The 18,012-nt window shown below is 42.2% G+C and overlaps 1 protein-coding gene across 6 annotated transcripts; it reads right to left on the bottom strand.

The window, feature by feature from the left end:
- Positions 1 to 12,459: 12,459 nt before the first annotated feature.
- adcyap1a (adenylate cyclase activating polypeptide 1a) lies at positions 12,460 to 17,740 on the bottom strand. 6 transcript variants are annotated; one of them, XM_035142415.2, is made up of 7 exons: positions 17,400 to 17,736; positions 17,103 to 17,207; positions 16,425 to 16,559; positions 15,803 to 15,907; positions 14,968 to 15,102; positions 14,328 to 14,448; positions 12,819 to 12,957 (listed from the first exon to the last, which is right to left on the bottom strand). In XM_035142415.2, the coding sequence occupies exons 2-7, from the start codon at positions 17,198 to 17,200 to the stop codon at positions 12,949 to 12,951; spliced, it is 603 nt and encodes a 200-aa protein (XP_034998306.2). In that variant the 5' UTR covers positions 17,201 to 17,207; positions 17,400 to 17,736; the 3' UTR covers positions 12,819 to 12,948. The 6 variants fall into 6 exon arrangements, with proteins under 6 accessions (XP_047200562.1, XP_047200563.1, XP_034998308.2 ...); XM_047344606.1 differs by lacking the exon at positions 14,328 to 14,448 and having other exon boundaries at positions 12,460 to 12,957; positions 17,307 to 17,740; XM_047344607.1 differs by lacking the exon at positions 14,328 to 14,448 and having other exon boundaries at positions 12,460 to 12,957; positions 17,341 to 17,740.
- Positions 17,741 to 18,012: the final 272 nt, after the last annotated feature.

Here is an 18,012-nt window from a genome sequence, read left to right as displayed (position 1 = left end):
GAATATGAAAAACTACCAATCCCCATTTCACTGAACAGACAAAAGTAATGTCAAATATATGAAATTACCCACAATGAAACACATGAGGAAACAATATTTTTGCAAACATTAGGAGGTATGATGACATTTTATTTTTGGGTTTCAGATATAAATCTTGTGTCGTCTCGTCTCATCTGTTGTCTCATATCTTATTTGACCTTATCTATTATACTCACTCGTAATAACTGTACTTCTGAGTTTTCCTAAACAAGATATTTTCGCTCTGAGCATTTTCATCTATTAGACCAGATGAGAGTTTTCCGTCCTCTCCACCGTGGATCGTCGGCCCCTCAGCTGCAGGGGCTCCACACGCTTGTTGCCCATAACAGTGCTGAGCCAGACAGCGGCAATTATTCACCATAAAGCTATTGTAGCGCTGGCTGAGAGTAAATTGCGGGGAGAGCCTCGACCAATTACTTCTTGTAATGGTGAGACAAATCTCATTTGACACCACGACACCCTTGCATTGAATTGACCAATAATGAGCAAGTCCTCGTTGCTAGAAAACAGAGCGAGAGGAGAGAAGAGGAACACACTCATCCCACTGATGCATCCTCTCAATTAAAAGCTGTATGAAGAAAGGTTTCTGACATAATTACACCCAGCTCACTACTTTTATTACAGGCTTTTAATGGTATTTTTCCATTATTCCTTTGTGAGGCGTTATAATACGGTGTAATTTGCACCACAGTACAAAATGACTGCCGGCTGGTGGAGCCTTGTCTCCTCCAGGTGGATGTTTGTTTGATCCGATACCCTCGGGGGGTTTGAGCTGATTCAGGGCGAAGTGAGAGGGTGAAGTGAATCTTTTCCCACGTCACGTCTTCCCAGCCAATACTATGATAAATATATATGATATATATGATATGATAAATACTACAGCATGTCCCATCTGCCAAAGACAGGACGTGACTATAAATACCGAAAGCTTTTAAATCTCGTTGTCTTAAATTGTCTTCTACATGAATGACTCCTCTTTTTCGTCCTCAGACATTTGTTTTCTTCCAGTTTCGCCTCCATGTGCAGATTTGAAGCGTTGTCAACACGCTCATTCGCTCGCTGTGGATTTTCTGGTCATTTTCCTCCTCTGTTCTCAGTCAGAGAAACTGACTCAGACCTTTTTGCGTTCTCACATTCAGCCGCTCCGGAAATGTCTGAAAGTAGAATTAATAACATATCCACCTTTTGAATTATGGGAGTTCACATCGTGATGTGGAAGCTCTACTTCCTCAGCGGCTCCGTGTAAAGTGACGTGAGCTGTCGTTCAACCTCGTCTCATAAACCTGTCTTTAATAAGGCGGAGGACATTTACATAGACTTCCATTCTTCACGCTTCCCGAGGAGGAGATTTAGATTGAACTGTAATCACATACAGTTCAGCTGCACTTTATTTACCTCTTTTATGAGATCTTGAACAAAATGAAAAATGTCTGTGTGTTGTTATTTCAGTATTAGTGTGAAGGGTTTTAATTATGTGAGGGTGGAGGGCAGCTGAAGAAAGTCTGTTCGATAACCAACAAACATGCAGAGTGTGCATGAAGAGGACTGAGTTTGATTTGCAGCCTCTGCATATGAAACGTTATTAATAAACAATGTGAAATATGAAAAGAGATTATATGACGGTATGTTCAGGTTGAGAGAGGCGGCAGAGGACCGAGCATCGAGGGTCTTCAGCTGCATTCCAGATGTGAATAACATCTGTATTATGATTCATGCTTGTGTGAATTCAAGGTGAATCCATAAAGTAGTGGTGGGTTGTAAACATGTTTTCGCAGCTCTGAGACTTGTTAGTAATATTAATTTCTGTTATGGAGAAGATATGAGAGGAAATGGAAAGTTTGATTAAAAGTGAAGTTACTAAATTTGTACAAATTGTATATTTCTCAATTAGTAAAGTATCCAGTGTGTGTTCGAGGAACCGTCATGTTCATAAATTGAAGGAAATGTGATAATTTCCTGTGTCCCGGCCATGGACTGTAAATAAAGATGTGAAGAAAAGACATGTGTCCACTTCCTCCAGTCATACAAAAATGGAGCTCAAACATCGCAGACACAGGAGCCACCATCTTTCATTGTAACATCAGATGTGCCAGAAGCTGTGTCTCAGTTCAGAGGCCACATCCTGCAGAGCCTGCATTCGAAGACCGATTATGTCACAGCGCTTCGACAAAGGTGTTTTCAATCCCCGAGAAACAAAGGTATCGGATGCTTAACTCTACACATATTAAAATCCTAAGGGGCATCAGAACTTTCTTGCTGTTTCCAAATGCAGCTCTGTTGCTAGGCGACAGCAGTAAGGGGCGGGACAAGCTAGTGAAGATGACCACGGAAATCCTCTGCACACCAGACCATCCTTATTTTCTGTCCACGCCACACACAAAGACCACCTCCTTCAAGGGTCGCGTCCTCTGAAGGTTCTACACAATTTGACTTTTTAGTTTGATCCCATTGTCCCGTTCACTAACATGGAGGAGACAGGGTTTATGACCTAGCCAGCCACTAGGGGGCTATCAAGATGAGTTCACTACACTTTTGGGGGCTGTCATGTCGTCCATCTTGATTTACAGTCTACTGCCCCAGTAGATGTTGCCAGTGTCGTCACTTGGGCCTGAATAAATCTTTACTACAGGGTTCATTTTTTGTGGGGTCACATTTTCATTTTAGCTCTTTACAATTCAGCTAAAGTTTAATTACAACAATAATATTCACTTTTACTACTTCCTAAAACGACCGCAGCCAATGGACCCATGAGCGGATGTTGTTCACCACATCCTGACATCTGAACCCAAGGATCAGTCTCATAATTACTTTGTCTATAAACTCAAACAAGAGAAAACAAGAGACGGTAGAAACAAAATCTACCTGATTACACAGTTTTATTCTGTTCTTAGAAGATGGAGACAAAAGCCAGAGCCCCGTAGAACTTTCTCTTCGCAACACATCTTTGACTTTCTGTCCTTTTACGATGTGAGAACGGCTCTTTTGTGGGTCTCTCTAAATCGCCATTGCACGAATATATAAGACGTACTTAGAGTGGTTCAAACAGAGCACCAGGACGTAAGTAAGGACAGAAAGTACATTGGATGACACCCGAGAGTGTTGCCCCTCCACATTAAGAAAAAGGCTCCGCTGAATGATTCAGGGCTGTCGGCCGATATGGCGTGCTCAGTCTTTTTTAATAAGCTCGGAGCTTAACAGTACGGCTCGCTGAGACAGTAATGGTGCTGATTCTGACATAAAGGCTTGTGTGTTGCTCTGCAGTGAGTTTGCGGCGCGCGCACGGGGACAAATAAACCAGCATCGTGCATTTTTCAGGACGCCACGCTTCAAGGAAACTGTAGGTTTTATGAAAGGCGCACAACTTTCTCCTCCATCATGAAATAACACGTCCTCAAAGCCTCCCGCTGCCGGAGTTGTTTCGTGTCGTGCCCGTCTTCAGGATGTCTTATTTCGGCATTATTTATCAGCTGCAAAATGATAATGTCAACACTTTTTTCAGTGGCTGAAAGTGGCCTGGTTTTTCAGTCATTCCGCTCCCCGCTGCTTCATCAACACTTGCAGCCCTGCAGCATTACCTCAGGAGGAATCTGAGAGGAGACAAGAGACCCTTTCCTTTTCTTTTTTCTTTTTTTCAGGAGCAGTCAGTGTCTGCTAAGATGAACTGTGAAGAGCTAAAGATAGAGGCTCTATTTTGGTAACGGGAGATATTAAAGATACATATGAAAGAGAGGAGAGGATGAATGATAGGATACTCATTCAGATCGCAGCCGACTACAAAGCATCCAAAGGTTATCTCCAGTCAATGCCCGCCCCCCCCCCGGTGTAATTATGGATGTTTAACAGACAAAGGTTAGTTAATTGCTGATTGGTGCTTAATCTGCAAATTAGCCCATCGTCTGAAAAACAAACCTGCGTCTGAATCATTGAATAAATCCATTAAACTGAGTATTTGAGGGTCTCCAGACTGTACTCTAATAATCTGTATCAAGGAAATGTAAAACAACGGCCCAGATAAAAACAAGTGTTAATAAACGATATGTAGAATCCAAAGAGTAATGACCGACTCATTTACTTCACCAGCAGCAGGATAATAGTCCTAACAAGCTGTCTAATCATGTATGACAGGAAATTAATTTCTCCCACAAAGCTGACTCTAATGGTCATGCAGCCATCGCTCGGCTAATACATATAGAAATACGTTTTGGCTTCAGTCAAATCTAATTACCTTGCTTATTCATCACCTGTTTATGTATGTGTCATGTCTAAAGCGGTCACTAAAAGGGTTTTATAAGAAGCCATTAAATTGTATTAGGATGCCACTAACTTTGACAAACAGCGAGACTGATGGACGACGTCTCCGATGAAGATGGACAGCAGGAGATCTGTGTTGTGAAGTGAAGAAAGAATGACGACTATCTAATCTTTTTAGGATCGGAGCAGATTCGTGAAGTATAATATGATTTTAGACAGATTTACTTGAGCAGTGCTCGTTGTAAACATGCCTGTCTGAAATGGTCTTGGCCTGTGGTGATGCTGGTTGATCCATGTCCCGTCCACTAACATGGAGGGGGCTGATCTAGATGATATATGTCATGTCATCCATCTTTATGTACAGTCTATGAGTAATTCTTAAACGTAACAAAATAAATATCAGCCTGACTAAAGTTTACATACAAAATTAAAGCTATACCCAAAAAAAGTATTATCTTAATTTGATTGTTAAATAATCAGATTTCTTCAATTGGCTGCAAAGAAACAAAAGAATAAACCAGGGAAATTGTGTGTACACGAATAACTGATACTCCCCTTTTAGGAGATGACTGAATGCTCTACTCTGTTAGTGTTTGATTTATCTCTGCTCGCAGTGTTGCCTCCTACAAGAGCAGACAGGTATATCCACGTCAGCAGAAACCAGATAAATCCACTCTATACCTCCACCTTTTGCAGGATTTAAAACAGGCAGGTGAACTGATTTATTACGGCCGTCTCATCGGTGTCAGATGAATGATGGACGTCTAGATACGAAAACCACCATAACAAGACACTTTATGGCCTTGTTTTTCTTTCTTCTTTTTTTTTTTTTTTTTGACCTCCCAACACAGTGGGCAAGAGTGCGCCGCAAATGTGCAGGGAAGTGATTTAACTGTGTACATATCTTCCCCGATCTCCCGGCGTGTCTGTGACCTTCCTCATCCTCGCAGAGGTACAGAGCGCAGTGATGATTTCATGAGGTGGTACAGTGTGCTAATGGATAGATCGATACCGTGACGTCAGTAGATGCATATTAATGGCGCTGTGGCCTGTGTGTGTGTGTGTGTGTGCGTCTGTGCCTAGTTGAGCCTCGAGACCTACACCACTTCTAATGATGTGGGGAGGATGACATCAGGGGTCAGCTGACAGCCCAATAATGAGTACAGCATTCAGTCCACATCCAGGAACATGCTCCTCCACCTCCGGCCTTTGAACCCAGACTGCCATGACGTCGGAGCCAGGAGGATGCTAATTGGGCTCTGATGTACTGTACGGTGTCCGCAGAGAGGGAGGGAGGGAGGGAAGGAGGAACTTGAGAACTGGGAGACGTGCAGGTTTGAAAATAATAATGGAAATAGAGTATTGTGAATTCGTGATCCAGGCACGAACAACATTACATGCCTTCAGCATTTAAAGCGTCACTGAGGGAGGCGGGATGAAAAGCAGATATTCCAGCCTCCTAACAAGGTGCTGTCAGCGCTTTCTATTCCCCAAGCAACAGACCAAGAGAGACAAACACACACACACACACAGACACACAGACACACAGACAGACTCACACAGTAGCTCACAGTATTTCAAACATTTACCAGCTTTTTGGCCTTTATCAAAAGCCAAATATTCACTTGTACTAAAGCCCATTATCAATAATAATAAATAATAATAAAAATCTGTTAAAGCTGCAAACTAATTTTATCAATTTCTTTAAAGGCACAATATGCAACTTTGACCACTAGGGGTCTCTCAATCAAAACAATACCAAACGTTCGAGTCTGATGACATCGTGAAGGAGTGTGGGATCATGGGAGTTGTTGTCTATTGTCAATAAAAAATCTACCTGACATGACTCAGGCGCACGTCACAAAATAATGGATTTCTCTGGGTGTGAATGTTGTTGGAAATATTTTGGATAACATAATTACACAACTCAACAAAATATATAACAACGATCTTATCATTCTTGGATGTTTTATTGTATAATTGTTAAATATTATATCTTTAATGCTTTTGTAAATGAATGAGATTAATAAGTGGTATGGGTCTCTAGGCCTAACAGTGTATCTGAGTATCTCAACGATAACTAAATAATAAAATGCAAAACACTCCCTGCAGATAACATGTGTAGCTACAGTTTTCTATGTTTCATTCTTTGAGATGCTTCCCAGTGTGATGCACGTCACCTCTACAGTAAAAAAGCAGTTATATCACATTCCAGCAACGTGCTAACAACTCCCTGTGAATGCAGCTGCATCTTACATACAGTGCCTTGCATAAGTATTCACCCCCCTTGGACTTTTTCCCATTATGTACTGTTACTAACTGGAATTCAAATAGACTTAAATAAACTTTTTCCCGTTTGATCAACAAAACATGCATAGTACTTTGGAGGTGCAAAATAAATTTTATTGTGACACAAACAATAATGAGAACAAAAAAGTTGACATCTGTTGGGTGCATAAGTATTCACCCCCCTGTGTCAATACTTGGTAGAACCCCCTTTCGCTGCAATTACAGCTGCAAGTCTTTGGGGTATGTCTCTACCAGCTTTGCACATCTAGAGATGGAAAGGTTTGTCCATTCTTCTTGGCAAAAAAGATGAAGCTCAGTCAGATTGGATGGAGACCGTCTGTGAACCGCAATCTTCAAGTCTTGCCATAGATTCTCTATTGGATTGAGGTCTGGGCTTTGACTGGGCCATTTTAAGACATTAACATTCTTTAATCCAAACCATTCCTTTGTAGCTCTGGCTGTATGTTTAGGGTCATTGTCCTGCTGGAAGATGAACCTCCGCCCCAGTCTCAAGTCTTTGCAGACTGCATCAGATTTTCTTCAAGGATTTCCCTGTATTTGGCTCCATCCATCTTTCCCTCTATTCTGACCAGTTTCCCTGTACCTGCTGAAGAGAAGCATCCCCACAGCATGATGCTACCACCACCATATTTCACTGTTGGGATGGTGTGCTCAGGGTGATGGGCAGTGTTGGGTTTCGCCACACATAGCGTTTTGCATTGAGGCCAAAAGTTCAATTTTGGTCTCATCTGACCAGAGCACCTTCTTCCACATGTTTGCTGTGTCTCCCACATGGCTTCTGGCAAACTCCAAACGGGATTTTTTATGGATCCCTTTCAACAATGGCTTTCTTCTTGCCACTCTTCCATAAAGGCCAGATTTGTGGAGTAGACGACTAATAGTTGTCCTGTGGACAGATTCTCCCACCTCAGCTGTGGATCTCTGCAACTCCTCCAGAGTAACCATGGGCCTCCTGGTTGCTTCTCTGATTAATTTTCTCCTTGTCCGACTCTTCAGTTTGGGTGGACGGCCTCCTCTTGGTAGGTTTGCGGTTGTGCCATATTCTTTCCATTTTCTTATGATGGATTTTATGGTGCTCAGAGAGATGTTCAAAGCTCTGGATATTTTTTATAACCTAACCCTGCTTCATATTTCTCCCACAACTTTATCCCTGACCTGTTTGGTGAGCTCCTTGGTCTTCATGATGCTGTTTGTTCAGTAATGATCTCCAACAAACTCTGAGTCCGTCACAGAACAGGTGTATTTATACTGAGATTAAATTGCAGACAGGTGGACCCTATTTACTAATTATGTGACTTGCAAATGTGACTTGTGAATGCAATTGGTCGCACCAGATCTTTGTTAGGGTTTCACAGTAAAGGGGTGAATACATATGCACTCAACACTTTTCAGATTTTTATTTGTAAATAATTGTGAAATCCATGTAATATTTCCCCACTTCCAAATGATGCACTATTTTGTGTTGGTCCATTACATAAACTCACGATGAAATAAATTTTAATCTGTGGTTATACCATGACAAAATGTAGAAAAGTCCAAAGGGGGTGAATACTTATGCAAGGCACTGTATGCTTTGAATGTGGGGGGATGTGTGACGCAGTGTGTGTTGTACTTCACAGTGGCTCAAGTCAGCAGACTGGTTTTGTAATGTCAGTCACACAACAATATGCCTGTGAGGCTGTAGCTGCAAGACCGAACGGAGCGAGGTTTCCTTTTGTTGTTTAGGATTCAGCGTTTTATCAGAAATTAAATAGTCTCTCCTTGAGGAGAAACCTGTGCTTTTCTGCCATGAATATGGAATAAATTTAATAGAAAATTTAAAGACGTTTTTAAGATTCATAGCATCAATACTCTATACACAATATTTCCCCCCAACTTTAAATATATACCTTCGTGTCACAACCGAGATCTTTCCCTTGTCTGATTAGAGAGTGAAGAAATAAATTATTTTCAAAAGGCTTTGGACATGAAAAACATTATCCAGCTGCAGAGTTTGATCTTTTTTCTTGGCGGGGATGGGATTAATAATATATAATAACAGCAGCAGAAGTCCAGAGAAGTCAAAAGTCAACAAACAGCAGTGTCCACCTCAAGTTTTCCAAGATTAGCTTCAATAAGCTGCTGGTCAAACCGGTCAAACCAGACCACACGGAGCTGCAGCTACAATTCACTTGAGTGTATCAAATTAAGCATGTGTCTGTTTTATTACTTCAGATGTTCCTTTTTTAAAAGTTATGTAGGTTGATTTCAAAGTATTGGATCAGGAATAGAGATTTCTATATTTCAAGAATGTCCTAAAAGCTGCTTCAGAGACTTTCTCACCCTGACATGAATCAGATGTTTGTCATTTTCTCTGATGAATATAGTTCGATCTCAAGAGATCTCATACAAGCAGTACAAATCAATACTAAAACTATGAGCAATATAAGTGGCCTTAAAATATAGTCCAACTTTTTTAATGTTGTATATTGAGGCTAGTTGATGCTGCCTTAGAGATATGTCCGTTTCATACGATGTAACTGTAAGCAACAAACCACTAGAGGGCAGTGCGGAGTCAAGAGTTTCTGACAATAACAAACACAGAAGTTGTGATAATGTACCTCGTAAGAAAGAGGCTGTGTTTTTTATAGATGCCTGTAGTTTCTAACCAACTCGCAAAGGCTCTTCTTAAGAAGTTCTGCCATTGCTAAAATTCCTTTCTTGTGTCCTATGACTTATTAGCCACCTTGGACTATGAGCTACACTGCCCCCTCGTGATTTGTGGTAGTACTGCTCCAGTTTGTCTGTTTTGTCTGTATCCGTAAGTTTTCAGAAGACGAGGAGGGTCTGCTAGTTTCCGTAAACGTATCTAACGTTGCTAAAAACTTCAAACCAAACTCGTCCAATCGTCGCTCACAAAAAAACATGTCTCCTCCCTTCGAAGGTGGATGATGGACTGAGGGATGAAGTCCGCTCACATAACAAACGTCTCTCTACATGTCGGACATTCAAAAAGTGACGCATCTCACCGTTGTGAATACGGCAGTACAGTGTTCCGTAATGGCTGAACTTTTGCACCGCTCGGCAGTCAGTCAAGAAGGGGCCCAGGGGGCGGTCGTGATGAAAGGGCTGCATGTGGATTCCCCCTCTAGAAAGCTGTCACTCACACAGGCCCCAGAAGAGCAGGGGGGGATCCTGGGTTGAAGCTCGGAGTTTGGAGCACGATTTGAACACGTGAGGAAGAAAATCGGAGGGTGTTCGGCTGCAGTTTGACAACAGCAAAGTTTGATTTGACCGGAATAGAAAGTATGTTGAGGAATGGCAGCACGTTTGAATTTTACAGTTACTTTGATTCATCTCGTCTTAGCTTCGGTTGGATTTGACATAACGTGTTGATATGTTGTGAAAGAATTGCATTTTCTGTAGTTAAATGTAAACAAAGTGGACTTTTGCATTAAGTAAAAAGTCTCTTAGTTTGAATCAAAATAGTATTTGGTTTTGTAATAACCCTCCTGAGTTTCCTGTATTATCCTACCATTTACATTATTTTTTCGACGACTTTTTCAAGCATGTTTTATCTTTAAACTCACAATAATCGGATTTGTAGATCTGTACTTCAATGACTTATTAGTCTGTTCCAAAAGCATCTTCGTGTGATTCATTCCTAAAAGCATTAGTTATACTGTGTGTGTCCGTCTTTGTCTTTCTTTATGTCTGTGCGATTTTATGAATCACCGTGCATTACTCAACCTGTGTCTCCATCAGTGAGAGCCTATTCATCAGCCCCTCCCTGCATCCTCCGCCATCGCAGCCCAGTAGAACACAACACAGCTGACACTGAAGCCATCTGAGTGAAATATATCCAGCGTGATCTTTTGGTGCCCAGGAAGGCCACCGTCGCCACGCCCACACCCAGTGCATCCTCCCGGGACCGGTTGCCGGGCAACACCGGCTGATCGGGTTAGTAAGGTTAAGAAAGGGTCTGGCACGGGCCGGAGGAATCAGATCACTCCCATTGATCATCTTCCGTGCGTGCTCCTCTGAGAGCCGGGGCCGCGGCCGCAGAATCAAAGCCCTGCCATCATGTCTGAGAGGGGGGGGTTATTACGCACACAGGGGAGCAGACAGAGACACGGCAGGCTTTGTGTGGTTGCTCGCTCTGACATCCCATACCACACATCACAGTGTGATACTGCAGCTACTCACAAGTGATGTGAGAGTAGCTGAAGCCTTGAAAGAGCCTGGAGGCACTACGGGCAGGTCTGGAGAGCAGACAAGCTGTCACTGTTCAAGAACAGCTCCAGCTGGGATTTGTTATCACATGTGTGAGATATGAGGATGTATTTAGAGCCTTCACCTGTAGTTCTGGCTAAGTTGTGTGGAAATAGAACAGGGTTGAGGGCGATAGAGTGTGTAGTGGTGGTACTCCAAATGCCGCCTGCTGCCCCCACAGTGTGGGAGTCCCCGGGGTCTCAACAGGAGCCCAATCAAGCCTCACACCACCACCGCTGTTTCCCTTTCTTGTCATTATATAACAGTGATTAGGGCATTATCCCACTTTTAATAATGCAACTTAAGTAGGTAGGTTAATAAAACTTTTAATGGGCTCTGAAGGATAATACTTTGGAAAACAGGTATTGATGCAAATCACACCTGTGCTTTTTGATACAACATGTTAAATAGTCTAAAAAGTCTCAATCTGATGCTTTAATGTTTAAATCAGCAAGATGCACACAGCAACTTTCCCTGAGTCCTTCATCTCGTAGGGCTACACAGTATATTGTGTATTATAGCAGCTACAACCAGTTATATAGGCACACAATATAGGTATTGAAGACTGGATCAATTCCTAAGAGCTAGCAGGCTAAATATACCAAATAGGCTAAAAGTGTAGTTTCTGTTGGTCCTATAGTGTTTTCTTAAAAATGAATGCGAACTTATCATATCATTTGTTATAATGCAGAGAATGAAGTAGGAGGCAAATTAAGGTACGTGTTGTATTCAAATTGTACAAATACATTTGTTATCGATTATCCCTTATCCCTCACCGTTATATCAAAAAGATGAACTTTATTGTGCTTAGTCACGACATTGAACTGCACTGGGTTGTACTGTCGTTACTTTATATATATGAAGGGACATAAAAAGGTACGTTTGTGCCTGTTTGCTTGAAACCAGCCTGCCTCAGCTCTTTCTCTCCGTGCCTCGACATCACTTTTGGCACAAAGTGAACGCACCAGTGTTGAGACCGGCCAACTGTTCCTCCCGTGCTTCAGGCCTGTGGCGGTGGCGGTGACGGCTGAAGTCCTGGAGAGGTGTAAAGTGCAGCGAGGCAGTGTGTGGCTGTGTGGCGGTGCTGGGTGATCCCTCCCACGTCTCTTTACTCATGCTGTCCTCTAGGGGAGGTAGACACCCGGCCAACTGGTGTCACCGCTCCTCCGCCAAAACCCACTGAGTCAGTACGAAAAAGAGCCCGAGACGTGGGTCTGTCTCCTTTTCAGCAGCTCGTCCTTTGTATCTCTGGTTTATCTTGCAACATCTTGTAGTTGCCCTCATCTACAACACATTCATTAATACTGCTTTTTTTAAATTCAAAGTGAATTGAATATTTCTTTCAGGCTACTATGTGTACTCCGTAGTGTCTGTGCTTTGAAACTGATCTGCAGCCTGGTGGTTTGCCCTCTCTGGTTGTGTGTGGTCTACATGAATCCCCTCTCTGATGTCCACTTCTCGTTTCCTGTGTATCATCTCGTTCAAACGGTCGATGATGGAGATGCACTGACTCAGCTTTTTTTTTGCCTCTTCTCATTTTCATCCTCTTAAATGTGTCGTCATGTCAAAGACTTATTGTGATATCGGCTTCAAAGATTAGACGGAATATTTGTTGTTTACAAAATTTATTCATACAAATCTTACAACACTTTTTTTAAACATTTATTGACTTGACCTTTGCAGATCGCCATTTGAAGTAGTAATCTAATATTCACTTTCTACACAATAAATATATATATATATATATCTTTGAAGATTATTTCATTTTAGTAAGGCTGTTGGCGCTTTCATTATCATACATGTATGTTTTATGGAGAGGGGGGAACTGATCCTTTCCTCTGTTTTCACAAAAAATCCAATCAAGTGCTCTAAAAACAAAGAGCCAAAGAAAGCAGTGCAAGCAAGAACGCTTGACGTCTAAGCTGGATGACGCTAAGGGAGCCTAGCAAACGTCTGTGCAACACAAAAACAACAACAGAAAGGGTGAAATATAAGCTGATGATGTGCAGCATTGTAGGGCCACTAAATAGCCACCTGTGATTCATGGCGATTTTTAAAGTCGATGCAAGGCACCACAGCCGCAAACTGCTTCCTGCGTCACAAAGCCTAGAGGAGAATGCAAAATCAAAGAAAGATTTATACAATAAACACAAATCAAATAACTTTTTACCCTGCTCTTTGAAAACTAAAGATTAACTTTTGTTTGTTTTTTTCTGCAACATTTTACCTGATGTATGTAGGAACTGGGAAGAAGTGTGAATACTACAAGTGAGTTTCAGTGATTTATGAACCTTGCCTCGTGTTCTTGTTCCTTTATTGTCTTTCTCTCAATGTCTCTCTAACTGTGTTTTATTCCTCTCTACTTGCAGCTTATACTTTTCAATTCCCTCAATTCAATTGTCATTTCAATCGTGATGATTAAGACGATGGGTAAACTACTTTAATTGCAGTTTTTCTTGATGGTTCAGTAACAGAGGATATGGACATTCAGGGTAATTCTTCAACTGACGACAAGCTTCAGTGAGGAGAACAGAACACAAAACAACATCGAGAAAGGTGACAGGTAAATAATGTATATATATATGTTTGCAGTAGTCAGAAAGCAAAACCATCTAGTTGGAGTCGTCTGCAGAGATGCAGTGGCTAGTGCAATTACTTTAATCATGCATTCTACTGTAGTTTTTTACATTGGTTCACATGACAGAAAAGGGAAGCACAATAGACCCAGAAGGTTCAAACACAAAAGTCCAAACTGCCTCATGTGTCTCTCACAAAGAAACAAATCGATGGTTTAGTCGCCATGTAACAAGTATCACTTCTTTGTGTCTTGGATTTTTTTATGCCTTTTTAGAAATTTGCCTGGTGGTGCTTTAAATGCAGTGATACTTATTATATGGGCAGAGAGACATGAGGAAACCTTCAGCAGAGTAAGAGTTTCCAAACACACAGTTGAGAGAAACACAAGATTGGCACTTTACACGAGTCAAAGGTGAAAGTTCACTCTGTAAACACTGCGGAAGAAAAGGACAAGAAAAACCTCAAAAGTACTCTGGTCCTCATCTCAGATTATTTTTTTTTTCGTTTTTTCCTATCTTGACTTATAAAACTGGCACTTTGAAAGCCAGCAGGGCTCACGTCTGGTTTGAACCAGATCTGATAAAATAGTTATCGTTAATCATCCTTCCATCCAGTGACAGGATGCGGATAAATCTCTGCCTTTCATATCAATCAGCGGTGATATGTATAACATATCAGTCAAAGCCTCTCCACGTTCAGCCTGTACGCTGCGGGATTAAAGGTGAAATCTGCCGGACTCGAGAGAGACAGGAGCACAAATGAGGTGGAAGAAGAGTTGGATTTGAGCGTTTGGAGCAAGATCACAAGGTTCAGAGTTAAGGGTGAGAGAAAAAAAAGGGAGGGACGTGAGAGACGCCCCCCTGCAAGGACACGGCCTCGGGAAAGAGCCTGACACTCACCGGAAATTCGGGGGAGAACTGTTTCAGCCAGTCCCCCAAAAAAGCCTCAAACTCATCCCCGTCCGGGAGGGCGTCAAAGTCTATGTCTTGTAGGATATGGTGAAAACCTATGTCTTCAAGGCTGTTGTGAATAAAGACAACTAAACTCTTAATGTCACTTTACAAAAAGCAGCATTCAATACATTGATTGTCTTTTAAACAATTTATTTTCCTCACAATCTCTTATCTTAGCACTGAAATGTTTAAAAGACAGGGCTGTTGGAGCGAATCGTCACGAGAACAACTGTCTCCCCTCAATCAATAGGTCTAAGAAAAATAAATCAATGAATACATAAATAGAGGCTATTTTTTTTTTCTCATAACGAACAAAAATTAGTCCACAAAGTCGATATATGTGTCCTCAAGTGCTTTAAGTACAAAATAAAAACAATATTATTATCAAAATATTCATTTTAATGGCTTACTTCATACATAAATACATGTTTAAGAACATAAAAGCGATCCACTGATTGTTCAGATGTCAGAATGACTTCATCTGGGGCTGCACACACTTAGGGTTTTTTTTCTGGTATAAGTCAGGAGGGGAGGATGCTACAAATATGCCAGCCGGCGTCCTTTGTTTCTAATTTTCTGTCTATACCTTTTCCCCAGGACGGCCGCCAGGTACTTCTTCACTGCCATTTGCTTTCGGTAGCGGCTGTAGCTGTCTGTGAAGATCCCGTCTGAGTGTCGCTTGGACAGGGGCTCTGAGCTGTCCTCCAACACTTTCCCCCCGCTGCCAGAGACAAGAGGGAGGTTTTTCAGCATCTCACACACACACACACACACACACACACTCACACACACATGCGTCTGCACATTCACCAAGTGACCTCTGCTTGTGGGGCTGAGGAGTCTGGATGCTGGAATTAGGATCTTAAAGGGGGATAATGAGATAATGAGATTTAGCCTGCAGGAGCGATGTGTCTGCAAATCCGTTTTCCTTTATTTTGGTGTCACGTCCTCCGTTTGTTTAACTTCTAGCCCATCCCGGGGCAATTTGGCACATCTCTCCAATAATATCTGATAAGGCCTGCTCATAAGACTGGAGTAAGTGCATGCCTCCCCTTCCATCAGCAACCACCGGGACTCAAAGCAATAAATTATTCATATGGAAATAAATTCAAGCCTGCATGTGCGGGTTAATCCACCCCCCCACCCCGCGCCTTAATGACACAGCTCAGATAGTGACACTTCCAAATCAATCAAGTGCCCATTTGCACCCATCCGCCTTTATTATAGCTGATCCAGAGGCAGTTTTTTTAGCAGCACGCATTGGGAGAAAATGGGATCACAGACATGTACACAGTTCACGTATAACAGCGTGGATTGAGGGCATTTAAAGGATCCGTCAAAGGAGACAAAGAACACACACACACGGGACAGGAACGCATCACATAGAAAAGAAGAGGTGACAACCAAGAAGATGCTCTTACCCTACACGTTTTGCCATCTGAGATTGCAGATATTTCCTTGCTGATATCTGACCCAGCGCTTTCCTGTAGGCTTTATTAAACATGCCGTCTGCGTGCCTTTCCGTTCTGGGATAATAGATATAGCCACACAGTGAAATCACCACACACCCAGGGCATATGTAGAGGCAACAATGTCAAGGAGCTGCACTGCAGAAAAAATATGTCTATATCTCAACATGTCGATTGTAATATCTGGTCTTAAACTGCACTTTTTTTTAATGAAAGACAGATTCAAAATTTAGAAGAAGTATTTAGATGATTATATTTGCTTCTTTCTACCTTTTTTTTAATCTGCTGAATCCACTACTTAAGGCAGAATTTCCAATTGGCTATTTTCTTGCAATTTGGAAATGTCCATTAGGTTCTTTTTATACTTTTTAAAGAAAGTATGTTTTTCCTCAGGTCAGTTTAAAATAAAAAAAAAAACTTCAGAATTAGACACTGACTCACACACGAACACACAACATGGACAGAAATAGGACTACAGCAATGAGATGTTCAAACATGGAAGGTTTCCAACGCGAAACAAGGTTTGGGGTTTCAAAAAAAAAAACAGAGGGATGATATATATATATATATTCACCTTTTGTCTGGAGGGTAATACAAAGTGTAGACGTCACCATCGACAGGCGGAGGGTTTCTCACATCCATTTGGTCTCTGTCATAATCCAGGGACGGTAAGGAATTTCCATCCTCATCATAAACCTCACTGTCAAGTCTAGATAAAAAAAATAACAAAGCTTTAAAATAGACACGTACAATACAGCTAAGTCCCCTGAAATCTTTAGACTTATTCTCTATACTTCATTTTAAGCTACTTGTTACCACAGTTTAAAAGCAATATCCTTTAGAAAATAGATTTTCTTGAAAATAAAATCCACTTTTCCTCAACAAAACGTTTCCTATTAATTATCTAATCACATAAATTGGTTCAATGGCTCCGGGACAGATTGAGCCACTGTACTTCACTGCCTAATTCCCCTAAATGACATTAGAGCCGCTCCCTGGTGGATGTTTCTTCGCAATTATTTCTGTGTGAGCAGCCCTATGGATTGGCTGTCATACGCCGTTATCCAGTAATCCAATAAAGGCTATTGTGGCCGCAGACATCACTAACTGTGAGTCAGATATTATCTTTGCCCTGTGCCCCCCTGCAGCTGCTGCAGTGTCCAATCCTCCAGTTCCCTCCCTATGCATGCAACAAGAAGAACAGAGGAATCAACACCTGAAGACCTTAGTGATGAAGTGATGGAGTACATACCTAACAGTGGGGAAGCTAAGCCCCACAGGTGAGCAGTTGACGCTGTAGTGCATTATGATTCCATAGATGAGTAAGGCTAAAGTCGCTTTGCTAGACATTGTCCTGCTGTAAGAGAAAGATACAGTAAGTGAGTGTATAGTAATAACCGTCCAAAAGAAGAAACATGAGGTGAACTTTAACATCTCAATAACTTTAACATCACACCTGTGAGTTTCTAAGGGAAAAAAAACAGCCACACCTGAGTTTCCCCTCACACGCTCCGCGCTTTTACGCAGCGTAAAAAGTGCCTCCTCTTACCAGTTGCGATCCGCTGAACGATCCGCTGAAGACCTCAACTGGGGAGAGTGAGATAGGATCTCTATCTCAGCCTCTCTCTCTCTATCTCTCTATCTCCTCTTCCCCTCCTCTTCCTCTGTTCCCTCGATGAAGCGCCTGTCCGGTCTCTTGTTAGCGGAGAGTGCAGCAGCGCTCCGTGCGCCCGCAGCTGACTTCTCGGGGGGTTTTACGCGCAGCTTCTCTGTGATGGAGATCAGCGCCGCCGAACATTTGTCTGCGGAGAACTTCCCTGCGTCCTGTGAACTTAACTCCCCCTTGGTTTTTTATTCATGAATCCGAGCAGGCATGCCTTTTTCACTTGTCACGTAGGTAAGGGGAGGGTGGGAGGTGGGGTGGAGAGGGGAAGGGGGCGGCTGCGTCATCGCCCCCCCCCACACACACACACACCCATCAACAACCCCCCCTCCGCACCCATTGGAGAGCATCCTCTCTCCGCGTCAATGAAAGACCCCGAGACAAGTCATAAAAAAAGAGTGGGTGTTGGGGATTCAAACATTATGATTAATTATACAGTGAATTGATGAGGTCTGACGTCACGCCATAGATAGGATCACGTGGCCTGATGGGATGGGAG

The sequence above is a fragment of the Hippoglossus stenolepis genome, chromosome 19 (genome assembly GCF_022539355.2).
Source record: "Hippoglossus stenolepis isolate QCI-W04-F060 chromosome 19, HSTE1.2, whole genome shotgun sequence".
Lineage (NCBI taxonomy): Eukaryota > Metazoa > Chordata > Actinopteri > Pleuronectiformes > Pleuronectidae > Hippoglossus > Hippoglossus stenolepis.
The sequence above is the reverse complement of the archived record's forward strand: the minus strand, read 5'-3'. Positions and strand labels throughout refer to the sequence as shown.

Coding starts and splice junctions, on each gene's coding strand:
- adcyap1a (XM_047344606.1), bottom strand. CDS start 17,200: ATGTCTAGCAAAGCGACTTTAGCCTTACTCATCTATGGAATCATAATG. Junction 16,560..17,102: donor CTTAGCTTCCCCACTGTTAG/GTATGTACTCCA, acceptor TTTTTTATCTAG/ACTTGACAGTGAGGTTTATG. Junction 12,958..14,967: donor GCGGCCGTCCTGGGGAAAAG/GTATAGACAGAA, acceptor ATTCTCCTCTAG/GCTTTGTGACGCAGGAAGCA.